Source organism: Bombus terrestris, chromosome 11, assembly GCF_910591885.1.
Source record: "Bombus terrestris chromosome 11, iyBomTerr1.2, whole genome shotgun sequence".
In the NCBI taxonomy this organism is placed as follows: domain Eukaryota; kingdom Metazoa; phylum Arthropoda; class Insecta; order Hymenoptera; family Apidae; genus Bombus; species Bombus terrestris.
The window spans coordinates 17,432,785-17,448,891 of NC_063279.1; the positions used below are offsets into that span (position 1 = coordinate 17,432,785).

Consider the following 16,107-nt stretch of genomic DNA (forward strand, 5'->3'; position numbering starts at 1 on the left):
AAAGAACAGTGTTCGTATCTAAGAAACCATATATTTCTTATGAAACATAATAGATGCAGAGATAAAAGTTACTAATGCACGCTGCAAAGAGTACGAAATAGGTTCACAGTATCTGTAAACATAGTGTGACAGTAGAAACCATGCATTAATATGAAAAAAATATAAAAAATATATCATAAAGTTAATTTGTACAGTTCTAAAGTATAACTGTCAATCGTGACAAAGATTGAAGTTCAGATGGAAAAAGTAGAATTATAATTAACACTGCTGTCGATCTATCATTGTCTAAAGAATATCTGCATAAGAAAGTAAAAGAAGTACTGATAATTCGGCGCTTTTGATGCTGCGTAAGTATTACGAAGAGTGAAACACAATCTCTATTTTTCTTCAACAATAGTATAATCTTTTTACATGCTTGTTGTCGTTTTGAAATTGTGTCCTCGCAACGATTTATTGACGATTCGATAGGTGGGATAACAGCTCCATCATTACCATTTCGATTCAATTAGCAAGATTATTTTCGTTTTTTACACTTAGTTCTACCTCGACGTCTACGTGATGAGTTTGGACGAGTATCGGTCTTCTTCGAGGATCTATAAATAATCCCTGTATTAAACGATCTGTCGCGTTAATCGAAATCGTAATAAAATTCCTTACCTATGAACCCTATTCACTGATACGGAAGTGTGTTTCTTTAAAGTTAAGTGTTGTTGGACCAATTCCGCTAATTTGCCTTGTTGAGCAAGCATCGAAAGAAAGGTACAGATAAATTCGTCATAGTTATGTGTTCTACGACAATCGTCAATCTAAAACAAAGAACAAAGTACTCTTATATTATCTCATGTTTTAAATTTTAAGGAAAACATAGATAGACGTTTTAAAGCGTATTTACCTTGTACTTGTTCCTCTTATCATTTTCGTCTTTCAAGCTAGTCTCACAAATACTAATTTCGTGTTCTAAATTCTTCAATAATGCTAGAAGGTCTTTGGGTGCGAACGTATGCGGTTCGAACAACTCCGGATATTTCGTACATAATTTCGGATCGATTTTTTCAACCTTCTTTTCTTCGGTGACGGTGTCTCCGTTACTAGTCTTTACTCTGGCATGAGGTATTCTAACTTCTCCCGACAAGCAGACCTTCTTATGTAAGTGGCCGCTGTCGGAAACTAATCTTTTTCCATTTATATTAATGTTCCCAAGAGAACGACCTACTTATGGATATAGATTTCATGTATTGTTACCATAAAGTATAACAAGACACCACACTAACAAAACATAATGAAACAGTAGGCTCTATATACGTACTTAAACCTGCCTCATTCTTTTCATCCCCAGATACTCTAATTACAACAAACTTCTTGAAATCTTTCGTTGATGTTGGACTGCTCTGACCAGAATTCCATCCCCATGCTATAAATCAAAGCTTTATATATAATAAATAAACTAATTTATTTACCAGAAAGAAGTAGCTGTTAATTGCGATCGTATAGCGATAAACGGTACAAAAACGTTCAGGAAGGATAGGTCGAATAACGGTACTTGAAAGGTGTCAAAGGAGATGAAATACGGGGGAATGTGCGAAAGTCAAATAATACCACCTACCGAACAAAAAGAATTTTAGTCTGCTATACAACAGCACGCGCGACAGCACAACGAAATGAAACTGGTAGCTTTTATTTTCTATTCTATTCTAATCGTGATCGAGTCATCGAAGTGTCCAGAATCGAAGAAACCACATTCCACTAGTTGCACCGTGTTTTACAATTGCGTAAATTTACCTAGTGGCGGTTACGTTTGGGTGCCCAGTAAATGTACCGAGGGCTTGGTAAGATCATCATTGCGTCAATATAGTTAACAGGAACGTGCCTACGATTTTCAGAAATTTGTAACATTTTTTTATCGTTAGATATTTCAGCCGTACTTAAGAATATGTGTTCTTCCTGGCGATTCTTGGGAATGCGACACATTATCGACAGAATCGTCTGTTATAACAAACAGATACGATATTCCTGAATTGATCAATCCAAACGAAACAAGTTATGTTGGATTAACAGAAGATCCATGGAATCTTTCTGAACTTATTGATTCGTCATATACTACTGATAGCATCCCTGATTATTCTGATCAAGAAACGGTGACTCCATATCCTTTGATTGAATTTGCAGAAATAATGGAACACGAATCAAACGATGCTTCCGAAATTAATGATAAAGAGAAGAATGGTCATTTACAAACACAAGATGATAAGAAATACTATTCAATGTTGAATCAATTAATACGTCATCTGTTACTTTACAAAAAAATTACTATTCCCCTGGAACTTTTAACATCATCTATATCATCATCGTCTACGCCTTCTAAACTTGTTACAAACCTACCATTAAACAATTATCTTGTACAAAACTATATTCAACAAAACAATAATTTACAAAATACTATTATAACTGGTATAAAATTGCATAACGCAACTGAAAGTAGTACAACTTTAAAAAATAATGTTGATGATACAGTATTAAATGCGAAAGATTCGTCGGTATTTGATAACGTGAAGAATGAAAACACTATAATCCTAATTACCGATAATTTAGGTAACAAGCAATATTTGACTGTTGAAAGATATAAATCATTGGCTTATGAATTGGATCAACAATATGTTCAGTTTATTCCGTGTATAAAAAATATTCGGATGCCAAATATTACTAACTGCGCCAAATATTATGTATGTGAACCTGAAATGGCTTCTGTAATAGAATATTCATGTCCTTTGTTCACGGCATTTAATACATATGCAAGAACATGTGACACAGAGAGTTATAATAAATGTATAGAAAATAAAAATAAGGGAAGTGCAAATTCAACTGGAAGTACAGATGATATAATTAAAATAAATGTACCAAATAAAAATATATGTACTGAACACGGAAAAACAAAAGATATCACGTCTGAATCGCGTTATTATATTTGTTATTCTGCTTCAGATAATTCACAAATCAAATCTATAAGAATGACATGTCCAAATGACTTAATATTTTGTCAAACTAAGAAAGTTTGTACGATAAGAAGTCTCTGTAAGACAACATAAAATAGGAATATCTTTTTACTTACCTTGCGTTGGAGAATTAAATGCGGATCCAATCTCGGAAGATGTATCAGTACTGGACGAGCTGTGTGCCGGTGAAGTTTGGATTCTGAGAGGTGTAGCATAATCCAGAGCACACATTACTACTTTTTCCATACCACTGAAACGTTTACTATAATTAGTTTATATTATACTATAACTTTGCTTGAAAAATAAAGTACTTCGTAAATATGAACGTTATTTAGTTTAGTTTTTGCCTACTTTGATTCAGTCTTTCCAGAGGTTATGCTTGAAGCTGGTTCTTCGGTGTCTATAGTAGAATCACTGCTTCTTTCAACTGTAATAGCTGGTGCTGATGAAGTTTCATCAATCTCTGATTTATTAGACAAGCCATTTTCCTCTTCAGGTTTGTTCTTTTTCTCGTATGACTTATCCGATTTCTCGGTATCATTCGAATTTTTCTCTGTCCCATCTTGATGACTTAGTTTAACAAGTTGTTGCAATGCCTCTAGTACTATCTGTCTATTAGTTTTCAACATAGTTAATTTATGTGAAATAGCAAGTCTCCTATCAGGAACAACAGCCATTAAATTAAATCTTATATCTTGCAATTGTTCCCCTGTTGCCATTCCCAAACGATCGGTAATTACTCTTCTAAATTGTTCAGTCCACTCTTCGTGTTCTTTCCATGGACCGTGATCCATAGGGTATGGTTTTAAACCATCCAATTCAAATAATCTACCATTAATTGGTACGTAACTAACAAAATGAAAAGCTTCTCCAGTAAACCTACCAGTTGAGACTCCAGTATTTTTATCTTGACGCCTTTTGGCTTGTGGCATTGCATGAGAATTATGAGCGCAAGCCAATTCAGGTGTATTACCAATTGCCCATCCTTTATTTTCTGGACACATACCAGATGTATGCATTTTCAACCTGGATAAAGTTGTACCCAAATGAATATTTGGACAATTAAGTAATACAGAGAGTAGTGCATGTGTTGCACAACTGTTGGGCACAACCTATAAAACGATAGGTTACTCAAAAACAGATTCTGGCATGTAAATACTATATGTAGTATTACATATAAAATATTTGTATAAAGATTATAGTACCTGTTGTGCAAAAAATATATTGTTAACAATTTCTTCATCTTTTACAAAACTTTCATCTTGTTCTACAACTTTACGTCTGGACCTCCTTTCTTCTATCCAACGAAATAGGAATATGAAACCATACACTGGACCTTCCAACGATTTTTGTAGATCATATATTTCTTCTACTTGTACACCTTTTACTCCAAAATCCTCCAATAGCAATGTAAATAAACCTAATAATATAAAATACATATCAATATAAATCTTTTAAATATACTATAACTTAAATGTCATATAAGAACAGAAATGCTTTTCCATTGACTACAATAAAGCTAAAATACAATATAGATACAGTGACGGCATATAAATGTATTAAAATGAAACCAAATTGTTTCAACTAACATATTGTTATGTAATGTACATACATTTTTATATTCATATTATAAGATATATAGTACATTATGTCAAAACAAACTATATTTTAATAATGCATACAGATAATTTAATGATAATAGTTATTAAAATAACATACTCTTGAGGCTATTATTTTATACCTGGGTCACTTTCCAATTCTAGCCAACCTTCCGTTAATCGATTTATATCAACTGGCATTCTGTGTTAAGTTTCAAGTTTAACATTTAAAAGAATTTTACATCCTTTTAGAAATTTTATTACGCTGTGACAATTAAAGGCGCCATATTACATCAAAATACATATCATGTGGTCACGTGGTAAAAAAAAGGCTTAAAAATGTATCAAAGCAGCAATTTCCAATCATCTATATTTGTTTATTTATTGTACATTGGATAACCATCCGATTAAAACCTATTCCTATTTAATGAAAAAAATAGCTGTAATAACTAACGAGAATAATAACTATATATTAAAGTCTATATAAAATGAATTAATCCAATTAAAAACAAGATTTAATCCGATTAATGCAAATTTTATATCAATACATAATTCTGTATCTACTGATTAATTTTGTATTACATGTATTTATCTTTATGCATTAATCTAGTAACAAAAATATCATTTTATTCAAACCTGTTCAAGGTATCATATATGTACATATGTATACACATGATTATGTGCATGCAGATTCACAGTAGCGCATTCTATCATTCTATCATTCTATTAACAATATCGGCAGAAAGGAAATGAGAGTGCTCACGCTTATGATTCCGATTGTTACCAGATTAGTGCTGCCCTCAGCGACCAAACGCTGAAGGTGTTCCACCTTAGCATATACAAGAACCTATTTAGTTTCACCACAAATAAAGTATATTCCCTGTAGTTCCACGCTACACAAGACTATTTCATTGTAAGGAATTACATTCTATGAAAAAGTTCATACTTTTCTATCCGAGATAGGTAACAGCGATAATTGAACTTGGTTGTCTCAAAAAGAGGAATTCTTTATCATATTTTTTTCGAGAAAAGAATAAAATCTTTCACACAATAATGAATCACTGGAATGACGCAGTAATTTTGATATATTCTCTGTCCCTTTGACTGCGGCAGACTTTGAGACGCACTAGCCGTACCATAGGGTAGGAAATCAGTCACGACGGACTCCGAGAACGGTAAAACTTTTCGTTAGGCGTACATTTCTGAGAAAGTATGTTCATATAATCAAAACACAGAATTCTACTACATTAAAATAACGTTATTTGTTTCTTTGTATTCTGCATTCAATTGTTAGTGTATATACTACAAATTTAACATTAACATTAAGCTTTTTTAACAATATGTTGTATAACAATAACTGTATAACAATAATAGTTGTATAACAATAATGATCTAGTAAGGTGATACGATTTGTAACATGGATAAATATATTATATTTCATGCATTTGTAATGTGTCGCATTTCTTCTATTATGTTTTCTACATACTACACATTTGCGCCTTGTGTTTTTCCGAATTACTGCATTTTTTACGTATGGAAACGAAAAATGCCTTTATGTCAAACGAAAGGCTGACTATCAGTACTTCTACTTTCTAATGTACATTCATATGTTCTACCTGAGTTGTATTTTTGTAAAACTTGTTTTATTAAATATAAATGAAATTTACTAAAATATATTTTTCTTACAATTACATAGTTATATAAAATAAATGTATTATACACTGTTAATATATTACTAACGGAATATGTAATTGCTGAATTAGCATTTACTGTAGGCGCCTTTCGTGTCAGTAGACCGAACTTGGTTAAACACCTGTAGCTGCTTACAGTACCATAAGAGCAATATTTTTAAGCGCCTTTAGACGCCAATAGTAGTCAAAAGGCTATACACGATAACTTTTTAGGTTTAACATTAAATTTACTTTCCTCGCAATAATGTTTTTATTATAATGAAACCTAAATTTCATTTTAATAATAATTTCAGCAGTTGGTAGGCTGCGAATAATATATGGCATGGTGTATCCGCTTTGCACGTGTGTTTGTTTACAAAAACAACAAAAATAAAAAAGTAAATTAATTACAGACAAGGTTTGACATCCTAGCTAATTTACGATCCACGACTTTGATACATCTTACTTTTTTTACTGAGTAAAACTTATTAATTCTTCTAATCTTAATGTAAATTAAAATTAAAAGGATTATATATATTAAGATTGGTAACTTAATACAGAAATGCTTAAAATAGATTGTTTACGAGCTACATCTGTACTTGCAAAGTATCCAGCGATTGCCTTTTGTTTACATGCTTACATTAAAACAATGCTCTCTGATGCTAGCATAGAACTTCAACACTTGACTGCTTGGTGCAGCACATGTATTGTAGAACAACCAGAATAGTACGCGTGAGCACTCTCGTTTCTTTACGGATGTCAGTATGAGCAAAATAATTTAAATGATACTCTACGTATCATTCACGTATTCTAAGTAGAATTAATTTATATTCTCAATAAGTTTATGCTAAAATATAATCATTATGAATATTTTTACATTAATAATTAGCGTATTGTTATTTATTGAATTATCAAACTGTACGTTGTCACCACCCAAAAATAGAAATAGCAAGAAAAGTAAAGGAAAAATTGAAATTAAGGTAGAGATAAAAATATTATAAAAATTTTACGAACTGTGTATTTGTGGTCTAATTTTATACATATTGGCATTGTACAGAAAGGTCCCGTGGGACAAGATGTATTTAGCCGAATCTTAGTAGTAAAAAACCCTAAGACACATGATATTATTCGAGAATCAGGATTTTATTTTTCTAATACAACTCGTAGACGATTTACAGGAGAAGTTTTAGGATATATTACACCGGTAAGTTTGTTAATTTTTGTGGTACAGGTATGATATATTTTATATATAAATTTTAATAATAAATTTTGACAATACATAAAATAAGTCTATTGATGAAAATATACTTATACATATATGTGTTTTCCTTAGTGGAATAATAATGGAATTGAAGTTTCCAAAATATTTCATGGAAAATTTACAATGGTATCGCCAGTATGGTTGGCATTTCCAAAAGGCAACACATCGACGTATAAATTATTAACCCATGATGTTCAGAAGAAATGGCTGAAGGAAATGAAAGCAACAAATAATGAAAATCATCATGTAAAAAGTATGTCAACTTTCCAATATAATATATAATCCACATTTCTTTTAAATAAACATACATATGTAAATTCATAATTATTTTTTATAGTTTTACCAAGAGTATTGTTTGAACATTGGTCAGTCAATGATATTGTTGGATTATACAGCGATACATATAAACAAACTACACTACTTTCAGCACTTGTGGATACAGCAAAGGTACCCATAAAAATATAATATGTTACATTAAATGTTATCGATAATGTGTAACAGTTATGGTACAATGTCTCAGAATTTCCACTTTGATGGGTATGTATTGGAGATATGGAACCAGTTTGTATTAACAGGTGTAGATACACAGATTGTTGTAGCATTGATCCAGTTTATTGCTCATCAATTGAAGAACAATAATTTGGATACAATTTTAGCAGTGCCACCTTCAAGAGGGTAACTCCTGTTATATTATGCTTATTATAAGCAGATTATAGAATATTTAAGTTGAAAAGCCACAAGACCTTATAAAAAAGAATATCACGGCACTGTATATGTTATTTATTGTTCAACTTTTCAGCCCAAATGTTCAATTATTTAACAAAGATCAATTTGATCAGTTGTCGCCATATATAAAAGCATTCTCTTTAATGACTTATGACTATTCAAGTATTCAACGACCTGGTCCTAATAGCCCACTTAATTGGGCGAGAGAATGCGTAGAATTATTAGTACCCGAAAAGGGCCCTAAAAGGGCTCAAATATTGTTAGGTCTTAATCTATATGGATACAATTACACACCTGAAGGTGGGGGAGCCATCCTGGGTTTAGATTACCTGAAAATTCTCGAGTCCTTTAAGGGAAAAATTCAGTGGGACGATAAAAGCAAAGAACACTTTTTCGAATCAAAGTAAGATATAGGATCATAAGAAAATTCATAGTTTAGGTGAAACTGATTCAGTATAGGATAAAATTTAAGGATGTATTTCAGGTCACCAGGGGGCAGTGGAATTATCTTTTATCCCACATTATATTCTATTTTACATCGACTGGATCTTGCAGCAGAGTTGGGTACAGGTATATCTATATGGGAACTTGGTCAGGGGTTACATTATTTTTACGATTTATTGTGAACTTGTTTTACATTATATTATAAATGTACGTGATATTTAAAAACTAAAGAAAGTCACCGAAAATAATTTACAAATAAATAATCAGACTTGGTATTAATGAATGAAATTCATGTCATGCTAATCTCTACTTAATACAAATTTGGCCGAATTTCTATATATTAATGTACAGTTTCTTCGGGCATTATTGCAACGTTATTGTTATTCTTCAATGCTTGTATTTCCCCCCTTCCTTGGAACATCATCATAGACTGTGGTCCTTGTATGATATGATACATTAATGCCCAGCATAATTTTGCTGGCAATAAGCTTTTAAAAAAATAATATTATAATCAATTCTTTATACAAGTTTAGTTAGATATAGAGAAAATTCGAACAATTTACCATTTCAATGGCAGGAGGTATCTAACTGATCCAGGTAATACAACGATTACTTGATTTAATAATATTCCAGATACAACTTCTTGCGCAACATACTCAGGTTCTAACATTGGCATCAGTCTATAAATTATAAATTTATTATAGATTTATTAAATCATAAAAGTTACGGTTTTATAGAGCCTATTGCATACCTTGGCTTTACCCCGTGAAACATACCCGTATTTATAAAATAGGGGCAAACTAAAGTGGTGTGAATTCCGTCGTACTCGTGAGTCTAAGAACATTGCAAAATACTTATGTATAAAAGAGAATAACAAAGGATTACTATAAGATAAGTCTTCTTACTTTAAGTTCAGTGAAGAGACTCTCGTGGTAACCGATAGCCGCAAATTTAGTCGCCGAATAATCAGTACAATTATAGGTCCCTAAAAGTCCTGCCACGCTTGCTACAGTTACAATATGACCGTGATTGTTTTTCATCATATCCTTCATGAATGCTTTGGTAATCTGTTGAATGTAAATATTGTTTGAATTGGCTTTATTCATTTTTAATTTAGCATTGTTCATTTTAACTTACCCAATAGTGGGATAGAATGTTCACTTTGTAAGTACGTATAATCTCATCATCTGGTAATTCCCAAAGCGTTTTTCCATATACGTAACCTGCATTATTTATCAATAATGTTACCTAAATATCAAATCATGATAGATAAATTATAATTTATTATTTATTATTTATTGTTTATTTAGCAATTTTACTTACTGAGCCAACTTCGATCTGCACAATCTTTGCCATTCTGTAAACTTCTTCCCTACTGGTGATATCGCAATAGTAACCCCAACATTTTCCTCCACTGCGTCTAATCTCTTGGACTGTATCCTTAAGCCCTGAACGTTCATGAAGACATAAACAATTAATATTTTTCTCTTTTTTAGTATTAAAGAATATTACGACTTACCAGTTTTATTAATATCCCAGATAACAACGTGTGCTCCAAGATTTGCCAGTTTAATTGCAATCAATCGTCCAATTCCTCCCGCACCTCCCGTTATTAGGGCGATCTCACCTTTCACAGACTTTACGCGATAACGTCGTGGGATAAACGTCAAAATAATAGCTTCGCTTATGTAGATAATCGCCATTCCCGTGAAAAGTAGAAGATCGTATATTACGATGGCCCATTCCGGTAGCTGCATTTATATTCTTGAACCACAAGAGATATTGCTAATTTAATCCTTTAGTCTTCAAATTTTAATACTTTTTAATACTAAAAAGATGTTCAATGTTTTAAAAGAAAGATTGAAACGAAAAATTCGAAGGGGCTGTGGCAATAAGCAGGTAGCTGCATTTTTCGATAATTTGATCGAACCAATAAAAGCCAACTCAAAATCAGTCAGAATCGAGTTATTTTTTAAACGTGCTATAAATTGATAGTCAATTAATATTCGTAGTAACAAACTTTTGCATTTTTGAATATGAAATTTACGATCTTTCTTTCGCTTCCAATGAATAATATTGAATATCACGGCCGCTTCCTTATTATTGCAAATTTTTCACCTGTTAACGATACAAAAAAAAAAAAGATACGATTGGATTGAAATTGTCTAAAAAAAAAAAAAAAAAAAAAAAACAAAGCGGAACTAAATCCATTACAAGAAACAAATCAAAATTATTAAAGTATCTGTTCTTCCATACATATAAATCGGAATGCTTTCGAAAGTAATTACATTAGCCAAACTGGACATTCACCAAAAAATTACGACATAAAGTATGCAATATTTCTTCATTCCCCGGATCTAAATAGCTCTTTCAACATTAATTGCAGTTCACGCTACGTATTCAAGTCTTATTGCATCCATAATTCACCTTTTTCCAAAGTATTGCGTGTTCGCTTTTTAACCACCGTTGTACGCTCAATAAAGGACCGATTCTTTTGCTTATTCTCCGCTTCTATGAGAAGTAGAAATTGGTGGTTTAATAAGAGTCAATAATGGATAAAAATGCGCATTACGGTATTCCTACGCGAGTAGTGGAAGCAAGCCGATTTGCGGTTACTGGTGTTGTTAACTCCGGTCAATGCACCAACCGCGCGTGCAAACGCTTCCTTAACGGGGACCATGCAAGGATGTATCATTTATACAATTTATTCTATGATCGTCGGACACTTCTGACTGAATATTTATCGGATTGATTATTCGCAGAGAAGAATCATTTTGCCTGAGTCGTGAATGTAAAAAGTGCATCAAACGATCGGCTTCCTGCATTTCCGGTTCTTTTTCTCTTCTTTCTTTTATATCAATTTTAATATATAAAATTGATGTTATGTTGCAATTGACAAATTTTGTTCGCATGTTTGGATGATTTTGTACGAATGAAAGGTAGCAAAGCTTCGATTCTCTGTTATGATTAATTTAATAAACGGTTTATTTCGTATGACGGCGTTGAAACCGTTACTATTTGATTAAATCTACGGTTGACTAACTGGGAAAAAGCTAACTTTGACGAATATGGAAAGTCGAGTGTAAGAAATACGTATTAGGAAACATTGAGAAAAGAAACACGCAACTTTGGGGTTTTAGGACTTTAGGATTCAAACTTTAAGAGAATCAGTTAATTTAATTTTATATGATAAAATGAACAAATCACTTATAGATTATAAATTACTATAACGTAAGTACGTTGTTTTTTAATAACTGTTACGTTAAAGTTTCATTTCACGCTCTTCTTTCCCAACACTTTTGATTGCCATTTTATCACGGAAGCAATTATCCTCTTTATCTGTTTTAGTACAAAAGTTTCCATTTTATCTTCAATAAAAAATGACTGTCCACTTTACCACTATGTTACGGACGAATCGTTTAATTTAAAGTAACGCGCGAAACGGACTTTTGAAACGGTTACTACCTCTTTACCTTTTGAACACACTTTCTGAGATTGTTGTCTTTCTTAGATGCGAGAAACAGTGCGAAGATACGTGGGTTCGAAAAATTGTATTTTACTTTATCTATCCACCTCTGTGTCAATTGATCGACTGGTGTTCACTGACTAAATTGCAAGACCCGCGATGCTTTGCGTGACTTTAAACTGTGCTCAGTCACGTAGTCAGAAACCCTCTTGGAAGGTATTGTAAGAGTGTTTCTTTATTCCCCACCTACACGGTCTCTGTCCTCGTATCGTACCATTGCATTTAAATCACTGATTTGACTACTGATTCACAATTTTGTAAAGAAATATTTTATACATTCCTCTGTTGATGCGTTTCTTCATATTACATACCAATACACGTGGACTTTATTAAATATAAATACATAGGATTTGTTGTGAAAATATGTGGTGCAAAAGATAAATTCACAGTGAAGAATCAGATAATAACGAAGGAAATGACGAGGTTGATGCTGAAGTAGCGCCAAAAGAACCCACTTCCTATACACTACTGGATTTACTATAGTATAGTATCTCACAAGATGAATATGCTATAGATCCCTAATACCGTAGAAAAAGCCTGTACTGGGTTTTATGGTGAAAGTTCCTCTCTCTTCCTGTCTTTTTATCTATCCTATCATTTTATACAGCGTTAGCACGCGGTTGACTGAATTGGCTATATGTGTGTATACATATATAGAGCATGAAGGGTATAGGAAGAAAATTGAAGAAATTGTGATCTCCATTTAGGAAAGTGACGAACCAAGGGATAATTCAATTGTAATGCTTAATTCCTTAATATAAATTTTTAATTCATTGAAAAAATATTTAGATTCAACGAGAATAGCTAAAGAAAGTAGTTATCCTAATTAATATCTTTTTCTATATTTCTTGACATAGATATTATTATCGTTTATTTTGCAATGATCTTCGTTGATATCTTGCCATCTTTAGTTGAAGTGTCCTATTTACCACTCCTAAAGGAAATTTAAATTTTATCATTTTCTTTGCAACATCTTTTGATTTTTCTTCATTTAATTTAAAATATTTAATTACTATTTTATGACAGCCTGTGTAATATATAATTTTACTTAAAAAAATAAAATACACGTGGAACTTGAAATATTTCAATGTACATATTTTGAAATCTGAAAAAATACCAGATAACACATTTTAATTAAGGAAGGCTCTGTTGTCCCACCTGTCTCTATAGAAACAGTTATTTGCTATATTTTTAATTTCAGTATTCCGGATTTTTCCCTCCTTTGCTGCCATCAAAGTAGGTAATACATGTGTTACGGGAAATTACTGAAGATCATTGATTTGCAATCCATCAGACTGTGTTATTCTTCTTCGAGTAGAAAGTTACGAGATTCGAGTGAATCTTCGAATTACGTGCATGCAATGTAGATGGAGTATTATAATACTCCAGCTTACACAATCGAAACGATTTATTTCGTTTTTCGACCATACACGTATGTACGTACACTGGAAAATGTACGTTCGTCTGTACTCGAAGATAATTCGCGTACATGTACTTACACGCGTGATTGTAATTCGAATTACAGAGAGAATCCAGTTCACACGAATGAGTTTCGTAGCATAAGCGTAGGAAGATGGCAAAACTTATTGAATACCGGGTGAAAGGACGTCATTCCAGATCTAGGTCAGTAGTACTTCTTTCTACAAAAGACGAAAAAAGTAGAGAAATGGAAACGTTATTAACGACCCGTGCTCATAGAATATGAAGGAGAAAAAATTCCACAATTTACATTTTTTACATTTTTGACTCTCACTGTTTTAGGATACGAGATACTCTAAAACTATCATTTTCGATGCAAATCGCGTATCTCCTATTATCATATCGCTTGATTGTTAAAATTTTGTTCTTTGAAAAAATACTTTCGTCAAAAAACCTTTGTCAGTTTCGATCATAGCAAGGGATGAATCACATGTTGCAGAGAAACAAGTGTGGAACAATGCCAGATCAGCGCGGCCATTTCATTACCTATGCAATCTGTTGATCCTCGTAATGAGTCGTACATGAATTAATGAATAAATGAAAGGTAAACAATACTACGAGCTATTGTACACTTTTATCGTGTCCTTTCAAGCAGACAGGACATACTAAATTTTCTTTCATCGCTTATGGCGCTCAAGGATTGGCGCACGTGCGATGAAAACACGAATGTAAGCCTCATAAAAGTAATCCTACAAAGCATGCTTCGTAATACGAAATGTAGCCTATAATACCTATTTATTCTAAAAAAGAAGATAATATCTTTTTATTTTTTTTATTGTTTTCTTTTCGAAAAGTATTTGGTAATTTATAATTGTTTTACGAAATTAAACTTCATTACAAATTAACCTACCAAGTTTCCGATACAGAAACGCCATCTATGGGCGAGTATCTTTATCTCAAATGTATCTACCGACGCGACGCAAACTCAAAGACTTGATAACCCTCTGTACAAAATGTGTACTTACACGTGTATGTACATATGCAAACTACTAAATATTTAATCGATTTTTCAAAATTGACGGCACACTCATTTTAATTTTTAAATTAAAGATGAAAATTCACAATCTACAAAATTAGTGTATTTAGATCATAAATCATTTAAATTATTCATATAACAGAATGCATATATAATGAAATGTATATAGAAATATACAGAGTCCAAAAGTGGTTCCAAAGTCTTAACATCTGTACGTTTTCATATTTACTTATTTAGTAATTATTTAGAGAAGCAACCGACCACTTGGACAGTGATTATCAGGATCCTTTCTACTCAAATATGTATCTCGAATGTTAACGGTTTCACTCACTCCTAAAGCATACTTTAGCTGTATATTTGTTCGAAATTACAAAAAAAAAAAAAAAAAAAAAAAAAAAAAAACCGGTGAGTATTTTACTATGTTTGTTTTCTATAAATAATCATTTCATTGCGTAAAAAAATCTCAAAATGAGATTTCATCAAGTATCAAAAATGAAAGAAAAATGAAACTTACAAAGTTTAAAAAAAAAATTTTTTTTTAATCGAACCGTGATATTGTAATTACTTCATATCATTCAATATTATATTTCAAAGAGTTAAAGTGGAATGTACGTGAACTAAGAAGATAAATGCCAAAAAGTTAATTGGTTTATTTTTAGATTACTAAAACGCGCTCAAAATAAGATAATAAAAATATGAGTAATATAATAATTATTTTGAACGTCACGGGGTTCGTTAAGAGAGGGAGATTTTCTTGGAAAGATCATTTCGAAAACTCGGCGCTAACGATCTTTTTACTTCTTCCCTTCCCCACTCTTTAACGTCACAAAAATTTTTCGAGCAATCAACATCGTTAACAATCAATTATTGATTTAATGCGAAATGCTTGACAAGAACTTCCGAATTATTCGAAATCGGTCACTTTCACCTGTTGCTTTTCTCGAACTAGCTTCGCGAAACAACCTGTAGTTTTGCCAAGTCGCCAAGAAAAAGATTTCTTGTATTTCAAGTTCAATGGTTGTACGATGGAATGTAACTTTCCATTTCATCGTAAACTTACAAAATAATTAGGGAGCCATCTATTTATACTTTATAACTTTATAAATTATGCCTTTTAGTTTATTATAAATTTTCAAACATATATATCCTTATGACTCATCGTAAGAAAAACGGCAAAATTAAAAATAGTCTTACTTTTTCGTTACGATTAGTAATTTTTCTTTTTAAAATGAAACATTCATATACGAATATTATCAATGTTTGTGTTTGTACGAAACGAAATCTCTTGACTCAGATAAATTAAGATTCTGTTTCAAATTTAGCCACGCTATCGATACCAAGGAGAACAGAATAAACATTGTTCGATTCTAATTTCCATAGCAATAGTATTTCTATTCTAACGTTTCAAATTATAGTCAGCTATAATTGTAACAATCA

At 31.9% G+C, this 16,107-nt stretch overlaps 4 protein-coding genes across 9 annotated transcripts; 2 read left to right on the forward strand and 2 right to left on the reverse strand.

The window, feature by feature from the left end:
• Positions 1 to 11: 11 nt before the first annotated feature.
• Positions 12 to 5,008, reverse strand: LOC100651962 (ubiquitin carboxyl-terminal hydrolase calypso). 5 transcript variants are annotated; one of them, XM_012314221.3, is made up of 8 exons: positions 4,732 to 5,008; positions 4,196 to 4,410; positions 3,342 to 4,102; positions 3,107 to 3,240; positions 1,307 to 1,411; positions 893 to 1,212; positions 658 to 806; positions 12 to 593 (listed from the first exon to the last, which is right to left on the reverse strand). In XM_012314221.3, the coding sequence occupies exons 1-8, from the start codon at positions 4,787 to 4,789 to the stop codon at positions 515 to 517; spliced, it is 1,821 nt and encodes a 606-aa protein (XP_012169611.1). In that variant the 5' UTR covers positions 4,790 to 5,008; the 3' UTR covers positions 12 to 514. The 5 variants fall into 5 exon arrangements, with proteins under 5 accessions (XP_012169611.1, XP_048266441.1, XP_048266440.1 ...); XM_048410484.1 differs by having other exon boundaries at positions 893 to 1,209; positions 3,107 to 3,252; XM_048410483.1 differs by having other exon boundaries at positions 3,107 to 3,252.
• LOC105666291 lies at positions 1,358 to 3,320 on the forward strand. Its single transcript, XM_012314220.3, has 2 exons — positions 1,358 to 1,826; positions 1,908 to 3,320. The coding sequence occupies exons 1-2, from the start codon at positions 1,659 to 1,661 to the stop codon at positions 3,081 to 3,083; spliced, it is 1,344 nt and encodes a 447-aa protein (XP_012169610.2). The 5' UTR covers positions 1,358 to 1,658; the 3' UTR covers positions 3,084 to 3,320.
• A 1,942-nt stretch (positions 5,009 to 6,950) lies between the features above and the next one.
• On the forward strand, positions 6,951 to 8,977 carry LOC100652320 (chitinase domain-containing protein 1). Of its 2 annotated transcripts, none has more exons than XM_048410489.1 (7): positions 6,951 to 7,238; positions 7,316 to 7,462; positions 7,592 to 7,772; positions 7,857 to 7,966; positions 8,040 to 8,194; positions 8,319 to 8,648; positions 8,718 to 8,977. In XM_048410489.1, exons 1-7 carry the CDS (start codon positions 7,122 to 7,124, stop codon positions 8,869 to 8,871), a joined length of 1,194 nt encoding a protein of 397 aa, XP_048266446.1. In that variant the 5' UTR covers positions 6,951 to 7,121; the 3' UTR covers positions 8,872 to 8,977. The 2 variants fall into 2 exon arrangements, with proteins under 2 accessions (XP_048266446.1, XP_012169613.1); XM_012314223.3 differs by having other exon boundaries at positions 6,954 to 7,238; positions 8,730 to 8,977.
• LOC100652203 (estradiol 17-beta-dehydrogenase 11) lies at positions 8,770 to 12,314 on the reverse strand. The gene is made up of 8 exons (XM_003399244.4): positions 12,163 to 12,314; positions 10,209 to 10,453; positions 10,013 to 10,137; positions 9,827 to 9,937; positions 9,595 to 9,756; positions 9,441 to 9,523; positions 9,253 to 9,369; positions 8,770 to 9,177 (listed from the first exon to the last, which is right to left on the reverse strand). Exons 2-8 carry the CDS (start codon positions 10,444 to 10,446, stop codon positions 9,030 to 9,032), a joined length of 984 nt encoding a protein of 327 aa, XP_003399292.1. The 5' UTR covers positions 10,447 to 10,453; positions 12,163 to 12,314; the 3' UTR covers positions 8,770 to 9,029.
• Positions 12,315 to 16,107: the final 3,793 nt, after the last annotated feature.